At 43.1% G+C, this 27,478-nt stretch overlaps 1 protein-coding gene across 1 annotated transcript; it reads left to right on the forward strand.

Annotated features, from left to right (window-relative positions):
• The first annotated feature begins 955 nt into the window (after nucleotides 1–955).
• On the forward strand, nucleotides 956–26,018 carry FAM217A (family with sequence similarity 217 member A). Its single transcript, XM_038388225.2, is given in 14 exon segments — nucleotides 956–1,120; nucleotides 1,231–1,267; nucleotides 1,270–1,329; nucleotides 3,041–3,125; nucleotides 3,216–3,241; nucleotides 5,940–6,011; nucleotides 6,128–6,207; nucleotides 22,799–22,857; nucleotides 22,860–22,993; nucleotides 22,995–23,304; nucleotides 23,307–23,441; nucleotides 23,444–23,539; nucleotides 23,542–23,743; nucleotides 23,745–26,018. Coding segments are annotated over 14 exon segments (1,638 nt in total). The 5' UTR covers nucleotides 956–1,058; the 3' UTR covers nucleotides 24,025–26,018.
• The last annotated feature ends 1,460 nt before the right edge of the window (nucleotides 26,019–27,478 follow it).

Raw genomic sequence — 27,478 nt, forward strand, 5'->3', positions numbered from 1 at the left:
AGATTGTGTGAAGAAATGGATTGGAGAGCTTGGTGCTTAACGAGCAGGACAGGGAGCAGAAGAAAACCTAGAGCAAGTTCTGGGAGGGCATATACGAACTGGATCCTAAAGAAATAAGGACCCAATTGAGTTATCGGAGGAGTTATGTAGTTGCTCTCCTTTGTATGAGTAAAAAAAAAAAAAAAATCAGGCTTTGCATTCTATATATGCTGCAGTAAGGAGAACTGGAACGTAGAGAGGCCCCAGACAAGGGAAATGCAATATCCAGGGGAAGACAAGCTGAAGGCCTAGGGTGAGGATTTCATCACAGGTGGTGGAACTGAGGTAGTCTTGTAGAGGTGGGGCCAAGCAAACATGCAGATGTGAGACAAGGTACACTGAGGATGAAGATGATGTGAAAGCGGAGAGTGAAGAAGGGAAATCCAGGTGCTCAGAAGACACGGAAGGAGATAGTAAGAGAAGGCAGGAGTGGAGTCGAAAAAGAGTGAGATTGAAGAGGATGTGACTGAGTGAAAACAGAGGAGGAAGAGAAGGAAGCAGACAAGAGAAAAACTGCTGCTCTCTTGCCCCCCCCAAGGTTTCAAATTTAGTTGTTCAAGAAAACAGCTGTCCCTATATTTGGGCTTGGTGGCCTGGGCATGTTTGGCAGCACTCAACCCAAGCAGGCTCGAGCTTGCTGGGGGGGGGGGGGGGGAAGAGCCACACCCCCTGCCCTGACCGTAAATCTATAAAACGTCGCAAGTGGCACGGCTTGGGCCTGAACTGCTCTAAAACTTGCCCCAAGGGGGGAAACTGCAGCAGGGGGTCAGAGCGTTGGGGGCGGGGGCGCCAGACTTTCCCCCCCCCCCAACACGGACCTGAGTGCGGGACGGGGGGGTGGAAACGCTCAGGGGCTGGAGGGAGAGGCTCGAGTCGGTGGCTCCCCGCCCCCCCCCCCATTGGGTGACAGGCCTCCGTGGGGCCGGGGCAGCGGCTGGGCCCCGGCCCGTTCCCATAGTGATTCCTTGCGACGCGGGGCGGGGCCGGGGCCGCCGAAGCGGTGGCGGCAGGAGGGTCCGATGGACCAGCCCGGGAGCGGGGCCGGGGCCGCCGCGACACAGTCACCCGGGAGCTTCCGAGGGTAGGTGGGGGGCGGCCCGGTCACCCCCCCCCCCGGCCGAGCGCGGCCCGGCCCGTCCACTGCCCCTCACGCCCCTGCGCTTCTCTCCTCCCCGCCCCCCTCCCCCCCAGGTTTGGCAGGAGGAGCCAGCGCTGCAGCGCGGCGGACGGGGGGGGGGGGACTTCACAGGCGGCGTCTACGGCACCGGCCTCTTCTCCGACTCCCGCCAGGTAGGGGCTCGCTGCTGCCGGGGCAGAGCGGAGCCATCGCCCCCTGGGGGGCTTGGGCCTGGCCGCGTCCGGCGGGGACGCCGCTGGTTGCTGGGTGGCGGTTGCTTTGCGAAGGCGCCTTAAACCGCCGCCCTCGGGGGCCCCGAACACGGGCCACGGGCGCCGGGACGTCGGCACGTGCCGTAGCGCTGGGGGTCCGGGGCTGCGGGTGCCGGTTCCCGCCCTGCACGCGCCCTTTCAGTGGGCGTCAGTTACGGCTCGTGAGCCCCTTCTTCACATCGCAGCCTTGCTGCGTCTGCAGCCGGGCCCCGCTCCCTCCCCCCCCCGGCCCCTACTAAACGGAAAGCAGGAGCGGCGACAGGTTGTCACAAGGAGGCTCTGCAGCTGGGGTTGCAACACACTCTGCACTTCTGTGGCTCAGGTGCGGAGGAGGACACATTCGTTACCCGTGGGCTCCCCAAACACAAGGACATCACTTCATGCACACAAGTAGTCCTACTGAAAAAAGCCAGTGGTAATTCTCATGCACGCCCTTACTTATGCACAACCCTAAAGCCCCAATCCCGTAATGAACCTTATACAGACAGACCCACCCTTCCCGCTGGAGCACCAGTCAAATTCGTAGGACTTTGCAAAGGAAAAAAGGTCTGCCCCCGTGAAGCAGGATCAGGACTGTGATTTGTACATTTTGTTTGGATACTTTGAGATTAAAGGTTTCAGAGTAGCAGCCGTGTTAGTCTGTATTCGCAAAAAGAAAAGGAGGACGTGTGGCACCTTAGAGACTAACCAATTTATTGGAGCATAAGCTTTCGTGAGCTACAGCTCACTTCATCGGATGCATTTGATGAAGTGAGCTGTAGCTCACGAAAGCTTATGCTCTAATAAATTTGTTAGTCTCTAAGGTGCCACAAGTCCTCCTTTTCTTTTTTTGAGATTAAAGGCACTATAGCAGGCGCTAGATCCAGAGCCACATGCGGCTCTTCAGAAGTTAATATGCGGTTCCTTGTACAGGCGTCGACTCCAGAGCTAGAGCGACAGGCCCCAACTTTCCAGTGTGCTGGGGGTGCTCACTGCTCAACCCCTGGCTCTGCCACGGGCCCTGCCCCCACTCCACCCCACCCCATCCCTCCCCTGAGCCTGCTGCATGCCACAAAACAGCTGATCAGAAGGTGCAGGGAAGGAGGGGGAGGTGATGATCTGTCTGCCGGTGGGTGGGAGGCGCTGGGAGCAGGGTGGGAGCTGATGGGGCGCTGCTGACGTATTACCGTGGCTCTTTGGCAACATACATTGGAAAATTCTGTCTCCTTCTCAGGCTCAGGTTGGCCACCCCTGCACTATATGAATGCACAATATTATCTTTTCAATGCATTTCTTAGTCTAGTACAAGTAATAATAATACCTAGGTCTTATCTATCGCTTTTCATCAGTAGATCTCACAGCACTTTATTACAGAGGTCAATATCCCATTTTATAGATGGGAAAACTGAGGCACGGAGAGGGGAAGTGACTTACTCCAGGTCACCCAGCAGGTCAAGCGGAAGTATTTACTTCATATCATTTCTCTCTCCCACAGCTATTCCTGTTAACATCTCTCTCCATTCTCCACTTCCTCGCTCCAGCTCATAAAGTTATTAAACCTACATTGTCATAGTTACCATATATCTTTAGTTTCTCTGTTTTTGCCCTTACTAAAACTCAAATACTGTTATAGAATATACATACCAGTGATTTCGAACATGATGTCCACCTTCCTGAAAATAAATACTATCTGCTGGGAGACGAGACTGGACCAGGAGGTAAGGAATCCCAGCCATTCAAAATTCTGTATGGAGAAAATTTTTCTAGAGGATGTCGGTAAGCATAAACCAGCTGTTGGTCTTTTACAGGTGTTCTTTCAAGCAAGTTGCACAAGGTAAGAGCAGAATAAATATCAGTCTTTTGATAGTAATTGAAGTCAAACTTATCTGGAATTAACTTCATAGGTTTTGGACCTAAATGTTGGTTTTGAAAATCTATCAAACAAATTAGACACTTATGTTGAAAAGGACTAAACCACTACTGTACTACTTAAAAAGCCATAAATAAAATTATCAGAGGGGTAGCCATGTTAGTCTGTATCCACAAAAAGTGAGGAAACAGATTGGGAAGTGAGGAAACAGTTTGACAGAGCGAGACGGATACCCAGAAGTCACCTACTACAGGACAGGCCCAACAAGGAAAATAACAGAACACCACTGGCCATCATGTACAACCCCCAGCTAAAACCTCTCCAGCACATCATCAACGATCTATAACCTATCCTGGAAAATGATCCCTCACTCTCACTGACCTTGGGAGGCAAGCCAGTCCTCGCTTACAGACAGCCCCCCAACCTGAAGCAAATACCAGCGCCACAGAAACACTAACCCAGGTAACAAACCCCGTTGCCTACTCTGTCCCCATATCTACTCTAGCGACACCATCAGAGGACCCAACCACATGAGCCACACCATCAGAGGCTCATTCATCTGCACATATACTAATGTGATATATGCCATCATGTGCCAGGAATGCCCCTCTGCCATATATATTGGCCAAACCGGACAGTCTCTATGTAAAAGAATAAATGGACACAAATCAGACATCAGGAATGGTAACGTACAAAAGCCAGTAGGAGAACACTTCTGTCTCCCTGGACATTCAGTAAAAGATTTGAGAGTAGCCATTCTTCAACAACAAAAAAATAATTCAAAAACAGACTTCAAAGAGAAACTGCAGAGCTACAATTCATTTGCAAATTTAACACCATTAATTTAGGCTTGAATAGGGACTGAGTGGCTGGCTCACTACAAAAGCAATTTTCCCTTTCTTGGTATTGACACCTCCTCATCAATTGTTGGGAGTAGACTACATCCGCCCTGACTGAATTGGCCTTATCAACACTGGTTCTCCACTTGTAAAGTAACTCCCTTCTCTTCATGTGTCAGTATATTTATACCTGCATCTGTAATTTTCACTCCATGCATTTGAAGAAGTAGGGTTATAAATGAAATTATGGCTCCACTAGGAAAAAAAAAGTTTCTTTTTTAAAATATTTCTCAAATAAAGATAGATAGGCAACTGCATTTTTGAACAGCAGTCTCATAGTAATTGGTCAATCACTTATTCATATTCCAAGTTTTCTTTAAAAGTTATAGTTGCCCTCTTTGATTTGCATGAGGTCAAACTGTAAGATGTACTTAGTTTTAAAAAGTGAAAACTCATTTCAGTGCACTTTACACCTTACCAAATAGGAAGACTGTTTTGATTGCAGAATCTAAACCTGCAAAATACAGATTTTTTGAGCAAATATAGCAATCTATGTTATCTTTTGTTACATATTTGTATCTTCTATTCCATTCCAGGGGAGTTACATGTATGTATGTGAGAATAGACCCTTCATATTGTTGAACATGATTTTCCTTTCCCTTAGATAAAATGATGAAATATCCATTTGGTGGCTGCTCAGCAGCCTATGTGAAATTAATTTGGCAAGTTCCCATGTCGTGTGCGTGCTCTCAATTAAACACACATGCACACAGACCCACACAAAAGCACAAAAAAACTCATTACATAATTAGCAACTATAATGGCAGCAAGGATAGATGAAGCAAACCTGGAAGGCCCTGGGAAGCATTCCAGTTGTGTCCCTTAATACAGCAAAAGCTATTGTCGCATTCTGTTACTTTGTTCTGAATTAGAGCAATAAGTCAGTATTCACCTCAAAGTTCTGCAGAATTCTTCAGTCTGAATAAAGGCTTCCCTATCTTCTTCTCTGTCCCAGTCTGACAGAAAGCAACAGGACTCACTCTTGGGGCCAGGTTCACAGATGATGGGACACTGGGTTAGGACATCATCTCTGTACCGTCAGACCAACCTGGTAGCAGAATGAGGTTCTCAATAGAAAGTTGACTAACTAATTCATTCACATGGATTGAATTCAGCAGCACTGCTGATTTATTGCCTGAGGCAGGTAGCCGGACGCATCTAAAACAGGCTTGAGGAGTTAAAGCTCAGTAGGCCATGTTTACCACAGCAGGAATCTTCCTGCTGCTCCAGGTGCACATGTTGCTGCTCTCCATGTGCTCTAACAGTACATTATAATAAGAATTGAGCATCTGTGACAAATCAGATTAGCCTGGGGAAAGAGCCAGTCCATGACTTCCTCTGTCTGCAGGTTTCACAACTTGTCTGAACTGGTAGTCTCAACAGAGAGGTCAAAAACTGAATGAGCGTGGAGACTACTGATATGGAATAATATTAGCCCTGCCACCTATAGAGAAGTGATTTCTCTTGGACAACGTTGCTGTATAAAGAAGCCCTGCCCATGTGCTGTACTTTTTCTGTGCGATTCCAGGCCTTTCAAGCCATCACTGTTCATGAGCACTAAATTCACACAGCAATTTAAATGTTTTATTGAAAACTAAATTCAGCCCTCAGTTACACAGTTGGAACCTCACTGAAGCAAATGGGGTTGCATGGTTTTAACTGAGGACAATTTTTGGACCAAAAGATCCAAGATAAATAAATGATCATGCCTGAAAAGAGTCTTCACACCTACTAAATATTGTAGTTGCTCTTCTGTTTTACAGGATGCTTACACAACAGCAGTGGAACAACTGGCAGATCTTAGGTTGTCAAAAAATAGGACTAGAAGAACACAGGTGGGATTTGTTTGTCAAATAACTTTAATTATGCCATTCATTTCATTTTGCATTCTTGGTGCTTATTCTAAAATATATCAATAGTATTTTATAGATATTTTTTCTGCTTATTGCAGCTCAGTCAAAATAATAGCAAGGAAGGGATGTTTCATTCCTGGAGATATGCACATGATCAAAGCAATACTACTGTGAACAGGTAAAAAAAAGTTTTATTCTTAACACCTAAATCCAGTTAAACTGAACAGTTTTGTTAAAAGGTGTCCAATCATTCTGAACAAGCAAGAGAATTACACCTAAAACATGCATTTAACACTCTGTGAAGTTATATACTTATGGTTTATTGTCAGCTTATATATTTTCTAACAGAGTAGAGTTCAAAGGAGTTTTTAATTAAAAGCAAGGTAACAGAGTTATGAATTCTGATGTTCTGGTAAATGCCTTTAAATCTCTTCTGGTCCACAACTATTTTGTACTATGGTTAAACCTAAAGGATATTGGCTTGCCATCTTGGTATATAAATCTCTCCTCTGCTTTTTCCACCAAATGCATCCGATGAAGTGAGCTGTAGCTCACGAAAGCTTATGCTCTAATAAATTTGTTAGTCTCTAAGGTGCCACGGGTACTCCTTTTCTTTTTGCGAATACAAACTAACACGGCTGCTACTCTGAAACCTGTCATCTTGGTATGCAATTCATTAACTCTTTTTTCCAATAAATCCTTCCTACAATCTGTCAAGTCTTCAGTTTTCACTGTTAATGGAATAGCACCAAACACATATATAGCAGTATTTCACACTGGAAACCCCCTCCCCCCACAGCTGAGGCCTCCTCATTCTCCTCTTTTAGCAATCTGGGAAGAGCAGGATGTTTGTGGCACCTTGAAGGTGTTCGTGACTCTAAGACTTGAGAACCTCCCAGGACCTTACATGTGGTACACAAATGTTCTAAGGAATGGGAGGGCTCAGGAAGTTATGCTTTTTGAAAACTTCCATTTGAGCATTGAATGGTTCAAGTGTAATGTTCAAAAATTTAGTCTTTGATGTTATTCCTAGAGATACCATTAATAAATTGATGGTGCTCAGAAGTTCAGTTACAGATTGCAATGCATCCACAGGATTACAAACACTGTTCTGAACTCACTCTATACCAACCATGTTTAATCCATTACTGCATATAAGATCTAATACATTTTTTCATCCATTAGATTTTTGTTCAAATGCTTTTATCTAAAATATTAGATATAAAACTAATGTAATCAATAATTCAGATATTATGAAATACAGGGAGTCCTCGGACTTATGACACAATTCGTTCCTCAGAATTGCGTTGTAAGTCGAAACCGCTTTTCCCATAGGACTCAATGGTATGAAGGGGTGATTGGTTCCTCAACCAAGGCTTGATACACTATTTTCACCACAATAACCCAGATTTTTGTACTAAATGAATTATAGATGACTAATGTTGCAACATCAATGTGTTTACTGTACACTGTATTTTGTAAACAGCGTTCAAATAAACGTATAAACTCACATATGCTGCTCAGAAAGCCAGGGAGAATGGCACACATGCTGAGCCTCAGCCAATCACTGTTCAAGCTTTCTGATTGGCTGAGCCCAAGGCCAGGAGCCAATCAAAAACAAGCAGCAACCCTACTTGGCAACAAGCTACCCTGCTGCCTTGAAGCCAATCAGAAGTGACTCCTTCCAGCTCCGCAATCAGGAAGTGATTTCAAGCAAACTTTATGCAAATAGAGCGTCATAAGGGCGAAACAAGCGTTGTAGGGGTGAAACAGGCAGTCAATTGAAAAGTATTGTAAGTGGCATCCGACATAAGTCGGGCGTCGTAAGTCCGAGGACTCCCTATATATTTACCTGTACGTCTGGGGTTCCATTGAACTTTTAATTGTTAAATCATGCAAACTCTTGTGGCCTTTTTAATTAATTATAAAAAGTAAGTTAGTTCTGCAACATTCAATAAACCAGACATCATAACACCAATAAAACAGACAGCTCTTCTTCAAGTAGTGTCCCTATGGGTGCTCCACTTCAGATGCGCATGCGCCCCACGCACCTTTGATCAGAGATTTTAGGTAGCAGTGCCAGTTCGGCCCAGGCATGCTCTCTACTCTGCCTTGTGCTTTGCGCTGTGGCTATATAGAGTTGTGCTGGCGAACCACCCTCAGTTCCTTCTCAAGCACCTTGGCCTGAGATAGAGTCCAAGTTGAGCTTAGTTCAATTGCAGTTTTTCTCATAGTTTTACTTATCTTAGTTATTTTTACTATTAGTTAAAAAAATGGTTGTAAGGACCATTGTCCCTTCAGTTTTTCCCTGAGGGGAACTTTAGATTGCTGGGTGGATATGCCTGACTCTCCAAGTTTTAAACATTGTCTTCTCTGCCAGGAGGCTATCCTAGTGAGCAACAGGCAGTCCTGGTATGGTCCGTTACACTTTGGGGGGGTGGGGGATAGTGGCGTGTGTGTGATTCCCCAAGGAAATTTTTGCCGGGTCTTAAAATCGAGACCAAGAAAGAACCAGGAAATTAAATTGTGTTTCCTTATAATGGAAAGCTCCCTCCATCCAGCTTCTCACTCAGGCCAGGGACTGCCTTCTCTCCCAATACATCGGTCTCCTGAGTAAGTTGACTGCTTCAATCACTTCGGTGCAATACTCCCCTAGAGCTTCTAAGTGGAAGATTCAAGAATCCTCTCAGTAGGACTCTAGGAAAGGGAGCTTGAGTTCTTTCACCTACATCATGTGGACCCCCTTCATTGGCCATACTGGGATCCATGGGCAGCATACCACCAACAATTCTCTAGGGCCCTTAGTATCACTTGTTGCCATGATAAGGGTAGATAGTCACTCCCCTCCTCTCTCTCAAAAAGGTCTGATGCAGAAGAAGATATCTCTGAGAAATAGGAGATGAGAGTCATCCTGCCAACCAACCTCTCTTCTTCATCCCAATGAAGCAGTTATGCCTGCCTCACCATCCCACGCTGATGACTTCAAACAGTTCCAGGACTTCATTGAAAGGACAGCGAACTCCTTACAAAATTCCACTTGAGGAGACTAAGGAGTCACAACATAAACTGCTTGATATATAGCACGCAGCATCATCTGCCTGACTTGCACTACCTATTAATGAGGCTCTTCTGTATCCTGCAAAAGTAATCCGGCATACCCTAGCAACAATTGCCCACCTGTAAATGGGCTGATAGGAAATATTATATTCCATCTAAAGATTCAGAGGTTCTGTTTTCTCATCCCTCTCCCAACTCCCTAGTTGTGAAGGCTGTACATGAATGTGTAAGGCAGCACCACGGTAAATCAATACCATATGAAAAAATTCAGAAGTATCTCATTTATTTGGTTGCAAATCATATTTGTTTACATCTTTGCAGTTTAGAATTGCTAACTATCAGGTGTGGATGGTGAAATATAATCACATCAACAACTCAAAGTTCACTTTGTTCATTGAGCATCTACCACCACAGCAGAGGGGCTAGGCAATCACTACAGAGGATCAGCTTCTTGCCAGACCATCTGTGCAGGCCTCTCTGGATGCCGCTGACACAGCTACTCGCTCTGTTTCTATGGTGGTGGTCATCAGAAAGGCCTTCTGGCTTCAGCTCTTAGGATTTCTGAGGAAGGTCCAGAATACAGTTGAAGACCTTCCCTTCAATTGCTTAAAATTGTTTGTGGAGAATACAGACATGTCTCTGCATACATTAAAAGATTCCCAGGCGACTTTATGGTCTCTGGGAATTTACACACCTGAGCATAAATTTAATAAGTCCCAGACAGCACAGAGATCTCGTCCTGCTCAATTCCCCAGCCCCCAGAGATCTTATGAATCCATACAAAAGATGCAGAGGTTCCAGAAAAAGAGACTGTGTGCTACACAAGCATTGACCTCACAAGCCTCATCTTCGAAACACCAGTTTGGTGGGTGGTCTAGGTTCTGAGTTGCCTTCCCCCTTCTTCTTACCATCTGAAACTGTTTGCATGCCTTCCTCCCTTTCTCACTGCTGACAAGCTTGGGAGCATATCACTACAGACAAGTGATTTGTGGAAATCATATGAGCAGGATGTTCCATCCACTTTACTTCCCTCACTCCCTCCCACCCCTTTTCCCTATTCTTCTTCAGGGACCCATCTCATAAGTACCTTCTAAAGGAGGAAATAGACTCCCTCCTGAACTTAGGTGCTACAGAAGCAGTTACTGTAAAACACAGAGGAGAGGGGTTTTACTCCAGGTACTCCCTGGTTCTGAAAAAGAACAGCAGGTGGGGACCCATTCTAAGTCTAAGGCTCCTCCACAGATTTGTGAAGATACAGAAGTTCATATTGGTAACACTTGCAGCAATACCACCATCATTGGCCCTAAAGGACTGGTTCTTGGCCCTCAACCTACAAGATGCATATTTCCATATAGTGATTCGCCTTTTCCACAGAAGTTTCTTATGTTGCACTCTAGGCAAAAACCACTTTCAATACAGAGTGCTTCCATTTGGTCTCTCTCTTCTGCTCCCAGAGTGTTTTTGAAGGTTCTGTCAGTGGTAGTGGCTTATCTTCACAGAGAAGGAATCCTAATATTCTGATAGCTTGATGATTGGCTGCAAAAGGGACGCTCCTACAGCAAGACCTCGGTGTCCACTCAGATGACCATAGATCTATTTCTCAGGCCATGTCTACACTACCACTTTCGTTGGCAAAACTTATGTCGCTCAGGGGTGTGAAAAAAACACCCCCCATAGTGACATAAATTATGCTGGCATAATTGGTAGTGTACACAGCAGTATATTGGCGGGAGAGCTTCTCCCACCAACATAGCTACCACGGCTCATTGGGGTTGGTTTAATTTTGTTGACAGGAGAGCTCTCTCCTGTCAGCATAAAGCAGCTACACAGGCGATCTTACAATGGTGCAGCTGCATCGGTACAGCTATGCCACTGTAAGCTCTCTATTGAAGACATAGCTTCAGTCTGGGGCTGCAATTAAAAATTCAGAAGTCCACATTGGCCTCAGTGCAAAGATGGAAGTTAATAGGAACTTGCTTCAATGCAGTAGCTGCCAAACGTACCTCCCAATGCACAGGTTTACAACCCTATCAAATTTAGTCACTACTGTTCAAATCAGCCCCCAGACATAAGTCAAAAACTGTCTCCAGTTGTTGGGGCATTTGGCAGCTGGGACTTTTGTGGTAAACCAGGTCAGGTTGCTCGTGCGCTGCCTCCACAGGTGGCTCAGAAATGGTTATTTGCCAAGCAAACACAGCTTGAACAAACTACTCTGGGTGCCTACTGTTGTGAAGAAGTCCCTCAACTCAGAGGCAACGCATGTGGTGGGGCATGTGGAGTCACACCCTCCCCAGATTTCTGTGAATGCCGAGCTGCCCTTGCAGGGCTTGCTCTGGTTTGCCTGTTGGGGGGAGGGGGGACTCAGTCCTTCGCATGCTGCACCTCCTGCCCAGCACGTTTCTGGCTTACTTGGCCCCTCTCCACAGCAGCTGAGCCTGGGCAGGGGGCGGAGGGGGCAGGACGAAGCCACTTCTCCTTCTGGGTGAGGGTAATAGCTCTGAATCAATGCCCCTGTGCAGCGCGGTGGCTGCCTATGAGAGCCCAACTGGGGAAATGGCAGAGGCCTGCCCTCTCTGCTCCCTGCCAGGCTGTCTGGTAGAAGAGGGGCTCTGGCTGTGCCCCCACCCTGGCACGTTTCTGGCTCACTCAGCCCCATTGTCCAGCTGCCAGGCCTGGGCAGGGAGCAGAGGAAACAGGCCACCACCACCTCCTCAGCCCGGCTCTCACAGGCAGCCGCAAGAGCTGATGAGATTAGCTGCCCTGGACTGGAAGGTTCCTCCCGGAGGCGACATGTCAGGGCAGTCACATGACCCACCCCCAATCTTTAAATTGTGCCCCCACCCCCAGCATCATCAGGTACAGATAGTCTCTGCCTCAACTGGTGGAAAGAACATTTGCACAGGAGTCCCCTTCACCCAACCATATCTAACAACAGTTACCTCCCTGTTGGGATGAGGAGCACATCTCAACACCCACGTTGCTCAAGGCAGGTGATTGTCTCACAAGAGCACTCTACACATGAACTTGCTGGAACTCATGGTGGTCAGGAATGCACGTCTCCATTTTATGCCATTGATTGGGGCAAATATGCAAAGATGATAGATGATATGTCATGAATGTTTTATATCAATTGTCAAGGGGGATCGAGATCACCTTCCCTCTGCACCAAAGCAATGAAACTCTGGAGTTGGTGATACGAAATCATATCAGCATCTCAGCTTACCTTCTGGGCATTCAGAACATCATCACAGATACCCTCAGCAGATGTTTCTCTGAGGATCACAAGTGGGAGATAGATCCCATTATATTCCACTGCATATTTCAATGTTGGGGAGCCCTGCAAGTAGACTCTGTCACGGCCAGATACAAGAGTGCCTCCAGTTCTTCTCGAGATGCGGAGTGGGCGACCACTCCTTGGGAAATGCCTCTCTCCTTCATTGGATGTCGGGTCTCTTATATGCGTTTCCTCCAACTCCTCTGGTATCCAAAGTGCTGATCAAGATAAGGAAAGACAAGGCCAGGGTTATTCTGGTGGTTCTGATGTGCCAAGAAAGATGTGGTTTCCTTACCTCATCCAGTTGGTGCTTCATTTGTAAACCCCACCTGAATTAGGCGGATGTGGTATTACATACACTTAGAATGGCATTAACCTTTACTTGGACAGGAATAAACCATTTAGAAAATCTCCCAGATAGTTTGTCTCTATTGCGGACAAATCTAATGGATCTCCAGTTCCCAGGCAAAGACTCTCTCCATGAATATCTAGCTGTGTTACCTTTTGTTATCAATCTCATAATCTCCAGCATTCTTCTGTACTAGTCCATTCAGCAAGAGTTCTTTCTACTTTAGTGGCCTTTCTAAAGAATGTTTCCATTGCTGAAATATGTAGAGCCATACACACCTTTTCTGAATATCATGACTCAGCTTCTGGTGCTGTGTCTGGCAGTACTGTACCGTCGTCAGTATTGGACTAGATTCTGAAAGTCCCTCCCCTTCCTGAGAGGATACTGCTCAGTACTCACCTGAAGTGGAGCACCTCTAGAGACACTACTTGAAGAAGAAGGCGAGGTTACTCACCCTGTGCAGTAACTGTAATTCTTTGCATTGTGTTCCCCTGTGGGTGCTCCATTACATGCCCTCCTTCCCCTCTTCTTCAGAGTTCTCTGCTACAGAGCTTTGCCATAGAGAAGGAACTGAGGGTGGTTTACCTGCACAGCTCTGTGTAGTCACAGTGCACAGCATGAGGTGGAGTAGAGCACTTGCATAGGCTGAACAGGTACTGCTACCTAAAATATCCGATTCCAGGCAAATATGCACCTGAGGTGGAGCATTGATAGGGTGACCCATCTCAAAGAACTACAGTTACTGCACAGGGTGAGTAACCTCTCTTTGTACCTTTTAATTTACTTGGGCCAAATTCAGCAATGCTTTAAATTTGTACAACTTGCATTGACTTCAAAGGTAATCTTGGCTTCTTGCACCCAGAATTAATATGGCTCATTTTCCTTTTGGCCTTTAAGAACTCTGCTTTCCTATTTTCTCTGTTTCTTAGCATAAGTTTGTTGTGGTTCTCCTGAGACCTCTTCCACCTCATTCCCCAAGAACTGACTCTCTAGTCTTGTTACTCAGGTTCCTTTATCTTGCATACATAGATTCATAGATACTAAGGTCAGAAGGGACCATTCTGATCATCTAGTCCGACCTCCTGCACAGCGCAGGCCACAGAATGTCACCCACCCACTCCTATGAAAAACCTCACCCATGTCTGAGCTATTGAAGTCCTTAAATCATGGTTCAAAACTTCAAGGAGCAGAGAAGCCTCCCTCCAGTCAACCATGCCCCATGCTACAGAGGAAGGCAAAAAAACCTCCAGGGCCTCTCCAATCTGCCCTGGAGGAAAATTCCTTCCCGACCCCAAATATGGCAATCAGCTAAACCCTGAGCACATGGGCAAGATTCATCAGCCAGATACCCAGGAAAGAATTTTCTATAGTAAATCAGATCCCATCCATCTAATATCCCATCTCAGGGGATTTGGCCTATTTACCCTGAATATTTAAAGATCAATTACTTACCAAAATCCTATTATCCCATCATACCATCTCCTCCATAAACTTATCGAGTAGAATCTTAAAACCAGATAGATCTTTTGCCCCCACTGCTTCCCTTGGAAGGTTATTCCAAAACTTCACTCCTCTGATGGTTAAAAACCTTCGTCTGATTTCAAGTCTAAAGCAAAACTACGCTGAGTTGATCAGACTCAGGACAGGGGGCAGGTATAGGGTGTACCACACATCCAAAGTTACACAGAAAAACGTTACCTTATATGCATTTTTACTAACACTGATAACACATGAATTCTTAACTGTACATTGCATCATACACTTCATGATTGGCTTGGTTACTTTTCAGGAACCAAACCCTATCCAGCATGCTCTGTACATGTGCTGGTCATATATAACCTGATCTTTACATTCCAAGTTTTACATCTTTACATCTTGTCCGTTGTCTCTAGTACCAGGGTGTTCCTGCTTGTGTTAGCTAGCACAGATATCCTGACTCCAGTATACTGCTTGCTAAGCTCCAATTTATAGTTTAACCTTCCATTCACCTGCCCACTAAGAACATAAGAATGACCATACTGGGTCAGACCAATGGTCCATCTAGCCCAGTATCCTGTCTTCTGACAGTGGCCAATGCCAGGTGCTTCAGAGGGAATGAATAGAACAAGCAATCATCGAGTGATCCGTCCCGTTGTCGACTCTCAGCTTCTGGCAGTCAGGCTATGGACATCTAGAGCATGGAGTTGCATCCCTGACCATATTTATTAATAGCCATTGATGGACCTATCCTCCATGAACTTATCTAATTCTTTTTTGAACCCTATTATAGGTTTGACCTTCACAATATCCCCTGACAACAAGTTCTACAGATTGACTGTATTGTGTGAAGTACTTTCTTATGTTTGTTTTAAACCTGCTGCCTACTAATTTCATTGGGTGATCCTGGGTTCTTGTATTATGTCAAGGGGTCAGTAATACTTCCTTATTCACTTTCTCCTCACCATTCATTATTTTATAGACCTCTATCATATCCCCTATTAGTCATCTGTTTTCCAAGCTAAAACCTCCCAGTCTCTCCGAATATGGAAGCTGTTCCATACCCTTAATTATTTTTGTTACCTTTCTCTGTACCTTTTCCAATCCTTTTTTTGTTTGTTTTTTTTTGTTTTTTTTGTGGTGGGTTGACCAGATCTGCACGCAGTATTCAACATGTGGGTATACCATGGATTTATATATTGGCATTATGATATTTACTGTTTTTATTATCTATCCCTTTCCTCATGGTTCCTAACAGTCTGTTAGCTTTTTTGACTGCTGCTGCACATTGAACGGATGTTTTCAGAGAACTATCCACAATGACTTCAAGATCTTTCCTGAACAGCAACAGCTAATTTAGATCCCATCATTATGAAATGACGTCCGTCTTATGTCAAGTAACTTATGCCCAGATAGGCCTACAAAATCAAGTTTGAGTGACATCGATTTTTTTGTTTGTATTAATATTTGAGCACCAAAAGGAAACACACTATTTAAACTGTTCATACTGTACTATAGGTTCTGATCCTCAAGACTTAAGCATATATGTAATCTTACTCTCTGAGACTACTCAGGTAAATAAAAGTGACACATTCTTAAGTCTTTGCAGGATCAGGGCCTAATATTGTTCAAGGAAAAGCAGCAGAAGCAATTGTGCTACAGTCACCAAGTGACTCAGAGAAAACAGTTTCTTATAGAATCTTCTTACATTAAAATGTCTAAAATTATATTAAAATACTAGAAATAACTAAGATCTTATCCACAGTATGGTTGAAACCATGGCAGTAATAACCAGAGGTGGGTTTTTTTTTTGGTAACATAGGTTCAGTAATAGTGCAGACAGGACATAACATCTCTGAATCCATCTTTTTCAGAAGGATTTTTTCCCCCCGGGTGCACTGTTGACCAGATGTATTCTGGGACTTTCCCTCCCTCCCCCTTCTTCTGAAGTATCGATAATTGCCACATCTGGAGCCAGAACAGTGATCAGGGTGGACAAGTGCTCTAAAGTGGTACAGATAATTCTCTCTCAGATGCTTTGCTGATTTGTCTAGCTCAGATGCACAGGATCAAACAGATCACTAGATCTGAGGTCAAGAAGAAATTTTCCTCAAGGCCTCATTGGCAAGGTCCTTGGGGGGTTTTCACCTTCCTCTGTAGAATGAGGCATGGTTCACCTGCAGGGGTCATCTGGGCATATCATATAATCAATACTCTGCCATTGCAGGAGCACTGAGCATCGGTGGTACCTCGGTTCCGCCTGGTCTCTGCCTATGTAACACACTGTTTAGTCACAAGGATTGAAATGTTTTAGTCTAACAAATTACTGGGCCCAATATATGGGTATTTGGGTGAAATTGAAAGGTCTATGATATACAGGAAGTCGGACAAGAATCTGATCTAATGATCCCTTCTTATCTTAAGCTCTGTGTTCATGGTAAATTTCCTACTAGAGTATATGGTGAAAACTTATCAGCTCTTCTCAGTATACTGTTATTAGTCTGATCTATTCCCTAATTTCTGGGACAGGGAATGAGGCTTGCAGTAATCTAACATTGTGAACAGCTGGAAGAGTAAAGAGAATAAGGCAAAGCTCCTGATATGTTTCTCAGTGGTTCAATAATTAACCAGCATTGCTCTGTCATCATAGTCTAGTGTGTAGCAAATAAATTGTCTGCTGAATTACTGGCAGATCTTTATTCTCCTCTTCTGCAGTACTAATGAGGGTTAAAAAAATATTTCTTTTAATTATTTTCCAGTAATGCTTTTGCTGAACTCAGGTCCCCCAACAAGTACTGTAATTGCTATTAAAAATAGTTTGCTGTATTGCACAGTTACCTAGAAAATATTTTAATAGCAATTATCTTCATTTGGTAAAACCTATAGAGCATGCATGGCCTTTAGCAAGTTAGTGTGAAATTTAATTCACACTAATCCACTCACAAGCAGGAAAGAAGGAACGCTGCTGTGTACAGGAAGAACCTGAAGCTCTGTTGCTACTGTATGTGCCTTCTCACTTTTTCATTTGCATCTTTTAGCTGCAGAAAATGCCTTTGGCACTTATTTCCCTCTCCTTGTTCCTCCACTTCGTTCCCATTTAATAAATCCTGAGAATCCCTCCCCACTTCTGGGCTCCATGGACAGCACTAGATCAAGAACACTGAGAGATGTTGTCCCCTAGGCAGTGCTGTTCCGTACTCTGCCAACGAATACATGGCACCTAGTAATGAGTATTGTCAAGTCTTCTCAAAGATCACATCTTAATAGAGAGAGAATTTCATTAACACTTCTCTTCCCTTCGCAGAACATTCCAGGAACAGCCTCTGCAATTGCTTCCATAAAAGCAATATGAGGGAGGTATTTAATTTGAATGTAACTGTCTAATGAAATGTAGTAGCTGCAAACAAGGAGAGTCATCACCAACTGCTTCTCAGACAAACTGCAGTTCACAGAACAGAGTCTGAGGCACACTGACTTACACAGTGCATTACAAAAGGAAAGTCATATTCTATTTCCATTGCAGCTAGTGAGCCAAATTCTGAGACAACTTACACTCTTGGTCCAACTCCCTTTAATTGCATTAGGAAAAGTCAGTTTAAAATTTGCCTTGAAATCTCTTGCTGCTTTTAGAATTCTTTCCAGTTGAATACCAGTATATTTACCCTAGCTCGTATGTACCTTCATTCTTAACTTGCCAAGCTTTCTTCATAGGTATTTTGTAGCTCCTCTCCAAATATATAGGCTGTTCCTGAGCATTTGAATTAAAAAGCTTGGGACTAAAACTAGTCATAAATCCTGTCCAGACTTCTATTTCCTTAGTGCCTGAGACACCTTATACAGTAAATTGCTCACTGTTACTGACTTTTCAAGTGTCTCAAGCTTCTTTTCTTGGAACACTTTGTTTTGAGGAGTTGTGTCACTAAAAAGATAAACTTATTTTTCATATTTTCCTCAATTTATTTATAGCTCTGCTGTGTGGAGATTCAATTCTCAGACATAGTTCCTACTCATTCATCTGAGTTTGCAAGATGCATAGCATTATGTACCAAAGTGTTTCTTCCAGATATATATCAGCTGTTTGGGCAAAAGGATTCAATACACCCTTTAATGCTCCCAAGAATTATGGTCTGCACTGTTAACTTTTAGTCTTTTTACTTCTGAGTTAGTCAGGGTGATTGGTGCTATACAATGGTAGTACAGTCTAGATGTACATTGTTTTTCCTTGTTTGTCATCTTCTCCTTATACTTCCCCCCTCCCACTGCAGTATGTTTGACTAGAGAAATCTGAGTGGCTTTCCATGCTGGTATCAAACTATGTGCCCCTTCCACTTAAAGTGACATTGTACTTTTCCCTGTACATTTTAATGAAATCTGAGCAGTTTTAATGCTCAGATAATTCTTCTGTCTATAAAGATGGTCTTCTCGTTCAGCTTACTCATAACAACTTTATTGTGAATCTTACACTCACATGACTGCATGTGATATAATTTGACAGGCTTCTGACTTGTGAGATGTGGAAAGAGGGACTGTGTAACACTTTGAAAACAGAAAAGGAGTACTTGTGGCACCTTAGAGACTAACAAATTTATTTGAGCATAAGCTTTCGTGAGCTATAGCTCACTTCATCGGATGCATTCAGTGGAAAATACAGTGGGGAGATTTATATATATACACACACACACACACACACACACACACACACACACACAGAACATGAAACAATGGGTATTACCATACACGCTGTAAGGAGAGTGATCACTTAAGATGAGCTATTACCAGCAGGTAGGGAGGGTGGGGGGAAGGAAGAAAACCTTTTGTGGTTATAATCAAGGTGGGCCATTTCAAGCAGTTGACAAGAACGTCTGAGGAACAGTGGGGGTGGGGGGAATTAACATGGAGAAATAGTTTTATTTTGTAATGACCCATCCACGCCCAGTCTCGATTCAAGCCTAAGTTAATTGTATCCAGTTTGCAAATTAATTCCAATTCAGCAGTCTGTCGTTGGAGTCTGTTTCTGAAGTTTTTTTTGTTGAAGCATAGCCATTCTCAGGTCTGTAATCGAGTGACCAGAGAGACTGAAGTGTTCTCCAACTGGTTTTTGAATGTTATAATTCTTGATGTCTGATTTGTGTCCATTTATTCTTTTATGTAGAGACTGTCCAGTTTGACAAATGTACATGGCAGAGGGGCATTGCTGGCACATGATGGCATATATCACATTGGTAGATGCGCAGGTGAACAAGCCTCTGATAGTGTGGCTGATGTGATTAGGCCCTATGATAGTGTCCCCTAAATAGATATGTGGACAGAGTTGGCAATGGGCTTTGTTGCAAGGATCGGTTCCTGGGTTAGTGGTTCTGTTGCGTGGTGTGTGGTTGCTGGTGAGTATTTGCTTCAGGTTGGGGGGCTGTCTGTAAGCAGGATTGTTCACCTGCGCATCTACCAATGTGATATATGCCATTATGTGCCAGCAAAGCCCTCTGCCATGTACATTGGTCAAACTGGATAGTCTCTACGTAAAAGAATAAATGGACACAAATCAGACGTCAAGAATTATAATATTCAAAAACCAGTCGGAGAACACTTCGGATGCATTCCCACCCCCCACTGTTCCTCAGACGTTCATGGTAATACCCATTGTTTCATGTTCTCTGTGTGTGTATATAAATCTCCGCACTGTATTTTCCACTGAATGCATCTGATGAAGTGAGCTGTAGCTCACGAAAGCTTATGCTCAAATAAATTTGTTAGTCTCTAAGGTGCCACAAGTACTCCTTTTCTTTTTGCGAATACAGACTAACACAGCTGCTACTCTGAAACCTGACTTTGAAAACAGTGACAGATAATTTCTCTCTCATGAGTTCTCCATTGAGTCTTGACTAATCCAATTAACAAAACATAACACATTGCTTCCAGTTCTTTGCATAATAAAGCACTTAAATATCTCACCCTTCAGAATATTGAAATATCATTTGCTAAACATACATTTTATAAAAAATTGGATCACTGTCTAGCAGTGATATGCTAGAAGAGACTTGTAGGAACCCTTCTTTAAATTTTGTTGCAAAATTATGAGGAAGATTAGGGATGGTTTCTGTGCTAGTGTTGGCTTTCATTCCCTCTTTGAATGATGGTAAACATTTCTCTCCCAGAAAAGACTTGGGCTGAAATTCAGAAACATTTGTTTGCCTTTAGAATAGACCTGACTTGCACTAGGTCTCATGTACTTAATTAAAAAAAAAAAATGATCTAGGAGAGGAGACACCAGCTGCTACAAAGTCACTCACACCCATTGCAATTTACACATTTACAATTTTAAGTGGAAGACTGTGCTGTATTATCAGTGTACTCAGTGTGTGTATATACAACATTTAGAACCAGTGCACTTAATTGACATTTGTTTGTTCAGTGGTAGTTCTTTCTCCTGCTTATAGTTACAAGATCACATTTTTGTTTAAATGAGAAAACATCTGATCTGACTTGCCGGAATGTTAGAACATTCCCAAGGGATTCAGTCACATTAGTGATACGTCTAAGCTGCAGATCAGCATCATGTTTTTTCTAAAGTTTTCATATGAAGGAGTTTCAGGTCAGGTTCATGTTTAGGTAGCTTGTGTCCAACACTTGGATTTTTCACAGCTCAAAAGAGCACTGTTAATTTTTGAGATACCCTTAAGAAAGCTGTGTTAAGTATATATTGTGTTTTCTTGCAATAACCACACAACAAATGTTGCAGTTAAGACTAATATAGAAAAAATGTGCCACCTCAAGGTAAGGGATCGATATGAGTGTTTTACACTATTATATATGTCTAATGGCTATTCCATTTCCCTACATAGTTTACTACACTATAATTTTCACTCCCTATGTTATGATCTAAATATCTATAAATCATATGTAACATTACCTTGTAAACTGTTTGTGAGATAAGATACATTAAATAAAAAAAGGTGCTCTATGACATTAGATTTTCTGTATAGCAGTGACGGGGCAAGACCCAGATGGCTATAGGAAAGTAGGGGAGACAGATATATTAGCCGCAGGCTAAACAAATCCCTGTTACCAGGGTAAGCAAATGGCAGTTGCCTCCAGGTCAATTAAGACACCTGAAGCCAATTAAGAACATTCTAGACAGCAAGGAAGACAGCTAGGTTGATTGGGACACCTGAAGCCAATCAGGGGCCGGCTGAACTAGTTAAAAACCTCCCAGTTAGTCAGGTGGGGGCACGTGTGTCAGGAGCTGTAGGAGGAAGCCATGCTACTGGAGAAATAGAGCAGTACAAAACCCTATCAGGCACAAGGAAGGAGGTACTGAGGTAAGGGTGACAGTAGATAGTGAGGAAGTGGGGGGCTGCTGTGGGGAAGTGGCCCAGGGAATCATAGTCATCCTGTTTCCAAAAGTCAGCTACCAAGAGCTGCTACTATCAGGGTCCCTGGGCTGGAGCCCAGAGTAGAAGGCGGGCCCTCCCGTCTCTGACTAATCACTCAGCCTGGGAGACAACAGAGACTGTGCAAGGGAAGATAGCTTCTCCTCACCTCCCTTGCTGGCTTTTGATGAAAATTACTCAGTAGGCTCTGACCCTTGCCTCTAGAGAGAGAAGAGCTATGTGGAGGGTCACAGGGAGCCTCTGAGGCTAGCGTAATGTGCCAGGAAGCATGGGACCCACTGAGACAAAGTCAGAGCTTTGTCACAACCTGACATTTGTTGAAACAGAACTAAAGACCACTAATGGTGACTAAAAAACAATTTGTTGCATGTGTTCTGATGAGAACCTTACTCTGTTTTTGTTAGTGTATAGTTTTTTCAGTCTTGCAGCTGATCTGAAAACCAAACTGCACTAAATTGTAATTCTACGCTACAATAGTAGTGCAAAGGTTTCTACCCCCTCAAAATCCGAGGAACGCAAGTTGGTAACCCTTCCCTTTTATGTATGTTGCTTGGGTCTTGAAAAATTTAGAAGAGAGCTGCTGTTCTGAGGTCAGTTTCAATACTTGGATCTGAATGTATGATGTCTGTAGGCTTTTGGGTCAAACATTCCCCTTAGAGGTACACACTAAAGAAATCAAAGTAAGAGTCTTGTAAAATTATATAAATTTTCATACCAATACAGCAGAGCACAGGTGACTGTTGAATATTTGGCCTTAAAGTCCATTGGAAGAAGACGAGTAGAAGAGCTGCAATTCAGGAGGGAGAACATCATGAAGATGCACTTTTGATATTTTAATGAATGGAGAATAATTTTATGCCAAGAACAGGTAGGACTATTTACATGAGCAAGGCAAGCAGGAGTTGGCCCTTGGTATGCAGAAGCATTAAGTCCCATCTGATTGAGTATTTCCCTAAAAACTAGTTGCTGTATGAGTGAGCCAAAGCTATAAGTTACCTTTCAATATAATTGAACAGAGTCATTAGTCTCCTTGTAATATGCAATATTAGCAAGCTGCCCCCCTTAAAATATAGGTTAATCCTGGCTTCCTGCAGTCAGTCAGTATGGCCCATTGACTTCAGTAGGGGTCAGAATGGCTCGCATAAATGCATTTTATCCTACCAACTCCCCGAGTAAAAACTACATTATATTGTCTCTTTTTTCTTTTTTTTTTTTCCCCCTCCAGAGACTCCAATAAAACCTCTAGTGGAAACTCTTCCAGCTCACATGGTAATTCTTTAAACTTCTTACTGTTAATCCCTCATTGGTGGGGGCCCATATGAACAGCTATCACACAGTGTCTTACCAGGGACCTCAGCAGATGCCATTAGGAATCTACTGGACAAATGGAGATGGGGATTTTTTCAAGGTCAGAAATGAAAACCACAGCTTCTGACTCCTATCCTGCTACAGAAAGTAGTAGTGGTGATGCTCTCTCTGTGTCCAAAGGGAATTTGAAGTTGCAAAACAGTAGTGTTGAGAACAGTCTTTTAACAGAGGAAGGTGATGTATCTGAGAGTGAAAAAGTGAATGATAGTTTGCTTAGTTATTTCAAATATATGGATCTGAACTTAAGACCAGAAACTATAGAAAACATTGAAAAAGCTTCCTCCAAGCACCAAAATGAAGTGTTTCCATACCCTGATTTTCTCCCACCACCTTTCAATAACCTGGATTTACAAAAGTTGGCCTTATCAAATGGGATGACTGGAAGGTAGTCTTTAATCCACCACCAGAAAGCTCTGTTGTGAAATTAATATCTCGTCTGTTGGAAATTGAAAGGATGCAGCACTTGACTATATTAAAAGAGAAGACAAGAGACCTGACAGTATCTCCAGTATGATGCTTGCCAATCGACCCAGTTCCACAAAATCCATGCATCAGTTGAAGCAGTCAAGACTGTCTGATCCTCTGTGTCTTCAGACACCTTTAATCGAGACTATCAAGAGAAAAATAAATCCAACCATTCTGGCTGCTGCACGCATGAGAGGAACAGCTCAAAATGCACTAGGGACTCAAAATGCACTTGTCATAATTGCAAGTGGAGTGCTGGAACATCCTCTATTAGAAGTTCATCCACAAAGCAGCTTAGAGCATCTTGTGATGCCTTTAAAAGCTCTAAAATCCCATCATTTTAACTCTAACATGCTCTTGCGGAGGTCTTCCTCATGCTATGTGGTGGCACCAAGAACTCAATCAACTGTAAAACTGACTTCCCCAAAGCTAATGCCACCCAAATACAGCTCTAACCAGTCCTTTCCCTGATAAGGACAGGTTAAATGTAAACAGCCAAGGACCAAAAGAAACTCTATAGAAAAAAACGTAGTAACGAGTAAGACTTTTCATTGCCAGAAGTTAAAATCTGTATCTGCTATGCCAAAGCAGAAGTACACTCACCCTGACAAACAGTAATTTTCTTGAATTCATACTTCTCATTATGAGTGAATCCTGCTCAGCAATCTTATTTTAGGTTGATTTTGTCAAGTTAAAGTATTTTAATGGTATGAGACAGAAGTGATATGAAATAGCACTTGTGACAATTGAATCCACTTGTATTGTAGAAAAATCAAGTTTTATATCCCTCTGCCTGCTGACATCTTTTAGGACCATTTGTATAACTTTTAAAAGAATTGGATCAATATAAGCATACCAGCAGATCATCCCGTTCCAGAGTGCAACTATTTTTGTAATGTTTATAAAAGTAATATCAATAAGTATAGTTATCTTATACTAGCACCCAGAAAATCCCACTCAGCATCAGTGCTCCCCCATGCGCTACGTGCTGTACTAATACATTGGAAGATATGGTGTCAGCCACAGAGAATTCACAATCTAAGTGCAATATGAAGGGTGGGAAGAGAGAGAGAAAAATACAATTTCTTACATTTGTCATTTTTTTCTGATACATAGATTAAGGACAATGGTCTGATTATACACATAGGAAAATACTAAAGCCAAATGAATGTACTACCATTTCTATCAATGTGTAATCACTCACTTTTTTCCTCAAACAAGGAAATTAAATAGAACAGCTAAATTGATGAAGTTTTCTGTATATGCCTAGAAATCAAGAAATTCAGATTTATGGTTCCTATTGCAACCATAGTGGTCCTTGTGTATGAGACCCTCCCGCCCCCCACAAAACCTATGTTAATCTGATACTCTGGTGGAGCAGACTGGAAATTCTGTAGCAGGTCCATTTAAAATTATATTTTAATTGAAGTCCATACACTATTCCCAATGTTACTTATTCAAATATTAAATTTGATTTTATACTATCCTTATGTGTCACAGGATTTTTGGTATGGGACAAGTAATTGAACTATAAAAATTGTTAGAGGGGTAACACTGGAGGTTTTTGGCACATGAAAAGGTGGAGAGTTGTTACCATATTAGCTAAATATTTTGCTAAAATGATCAGCAAGTGAAATGGTTATCATTGTTGACATTTCAAATAGCTTTAGGTTTCAGGGTTACCAGTCCTCAGCACCTCTCAGCATTAACTGAGGAAGATGGCAGGACATCAGTTTACAGTCTTCTTCACATATTCAAGAATAATTTTCTTGGATGCAAGCCAGAAATAATTATTTTAAAAACCCTGAAATTTTAGCTACTGGAGCTCATTTGTACAACAAGGGGCTGGATATTATATTCATAGAATACAATGTAACATGGCCCGTAATGCATACATTCCTACAAGTGCTTCTCGTTAGAGCAACTTACACACAATTACATCTCAACATCCTGGAGTTTAAGGAAATAGTAGTACAGGAGGGGAAGGAAGGCAATGATTGTCATTTGAACACCCTGATTTTAGTTGCTTATCACTTTTTAACTCTTTCATCTTTGGGGCTGAAAGAGGCAAGGACATAGTACTGGAGTCATGTCAGCAGTCTCTGTGGCAGGGCTCTTGTGGAACCCTGGGGAGAAACTAAAGCTTCTCCCCACCCTGTAGAAATATGAAGGGAGTGCATTGTCAGGGAGAACAGCTTGAGTGATCTGCTTATGATCTTAACCATTCTTTTTCTGATGAGAATTCTTGGGAGGAATTGGCTGTGTCCCCCCTCCCCCCCTCACATACACTGATTGCTAGATCTCATGGTTGTGAGAGGGCCTGTGTAAATCACCTACTCTCACTGGTGGGTTGGGTAGGATAATTAAGACCCCTGTATTCAAGAACTTGAGGACCTTTCAGTCACCAACAACTTGAACATTCATTCTTGCACCACAAACTGAGACCTACTCAGCCAGGCCTGTGCAGAAGACCATTTCAAAGTGATTAGCATTCAACTGAAGTTACAATTATACACTTTAATGAGAAGATTTTTCTTAAACTTCACCATGGAATCAAATGGGTCTGTTCTCTAGGACCTACAGAGTACTCGTTTTTCATACTAGCTACACAATAAAAATCCCAAGTACCAGATAAATCCAGTTGTAAGAACACTCTCTGCATGTTCTCCTGGCTCACTGCCGTACCAACTTGTCCCAAACAGATTCTTGTTTAATGCACACTTTAAATAGGCATTTCTAAAAGTATTAGGGCCTGATCTGACAACTACCGAGCACCTGTAACTCCCAGGCAGTGACCTGCACTAGCAAAAAAAAGGACGCAAATATGCCAGCAGTGCAGCTCCACCAATGGAAGCTATATTGTAGAGAAGGCTTTCAGATCTCTATCACCATGCTACTTAACTAACCACTGGTGAGCTCTGCAGTTCAAAAACAGGACCATGATCGATGGGAGAGCCAGAGTAGTGACCGGAGCGCTGTGCACTGGTCAGCTCAGCTGCTTTCTGTATCACTTGGAGTTTCCTTAGGTCCCAATTCAAGGAAAACATCCTTAGTAAAGGACACCATTTAAGGTGTGTTTAAGATGCAGTGAAGTCACTATGTGCTTAAATGTTATCCTGAACAACAGTGGTAGATAATCACATGCTTAAGAGCTCCAATGAATTGGGGCCCTAGAATCTAGACCCTCCAAATGGTCCTAAATCTTCTTTTCCATACTTTCCACACTGGATTTCTCAAAGCAGCTATGGACCTACACATATGACTAAGCATATCCTGAATCAGAGTTCGGATTGCATGGGGATAAAGTGAACACAAAACACCTAGATTCATAGATACTAAGGTCAGAAGGGACCATTCTGATCATCTAGTCCGACCTCCTGCACAGCGCAGGCCACAGAATCTCACCCACCCACTCCTATGAAAACCTCACCCATGTCTGAGCTATTGAAGTCCTTAAAATCATGGTTCAAAGACTTCAAGAAGCAGAGAAGCCTCCCTCAAGTCAACCATGCCCCATGCTACAGAGGAAGGCGAAAAACCCCAGGGCCTCTCCAGTCTGCCCTGGAGGAAAATTCCTTCCCGACCCCAAATATGGCAATCAGCTAAACCCTGAGCATATGGGCAAGATTCACCAGCCAGATACTACAGAAAATTCTTTCCTGGGTAACTCAGATCCCATCCATCTAATATCCCATCTCAGGGGATTAGGCCTATTTACCCTGAATATTTAAAAATCAATTAATTACCAAAATCCCATTATCCCATCTCCTCCATAAACTTATCGAGTAGAATCTTAAAACCAGATAGATCTTTTGCCCCCACTGCTTCCCTTGGAAGGCTATTCCAAAACTTCACTCCTCTGATGGTTAAAAACCTTCGTCTGATTTCAAGTCTAAACTTCCTGGTGGCCAGTTTATACCCATTTGTTCTTGTGTCCACATTGGTCCTGAGCTGAAATAATTCCTCTCCATCTCCTGTATTTATCCCTCTGATATATTTATAGAGAGCAATCATATCTCCCCTCAACCTTCTTTTAGTTAGGCTAAACAAGCCAAGCTCCTTAAGTCTCCTT

This window comes from Dermochelys coriacea, chromosome 2 (genome assembly GCF_009764565.3).
Source record: "Dermochelys coriacea isolate rDerCor1 chromosome 2, rDerCor1.pri.v4, whole genome shotgun sequence".
NCBI classification, from domain to species: Eukaryota; Metazoa; Chordata; order Testudines; family Dermochelyidae; genus Dermochelys; species Dermochelys coriacea.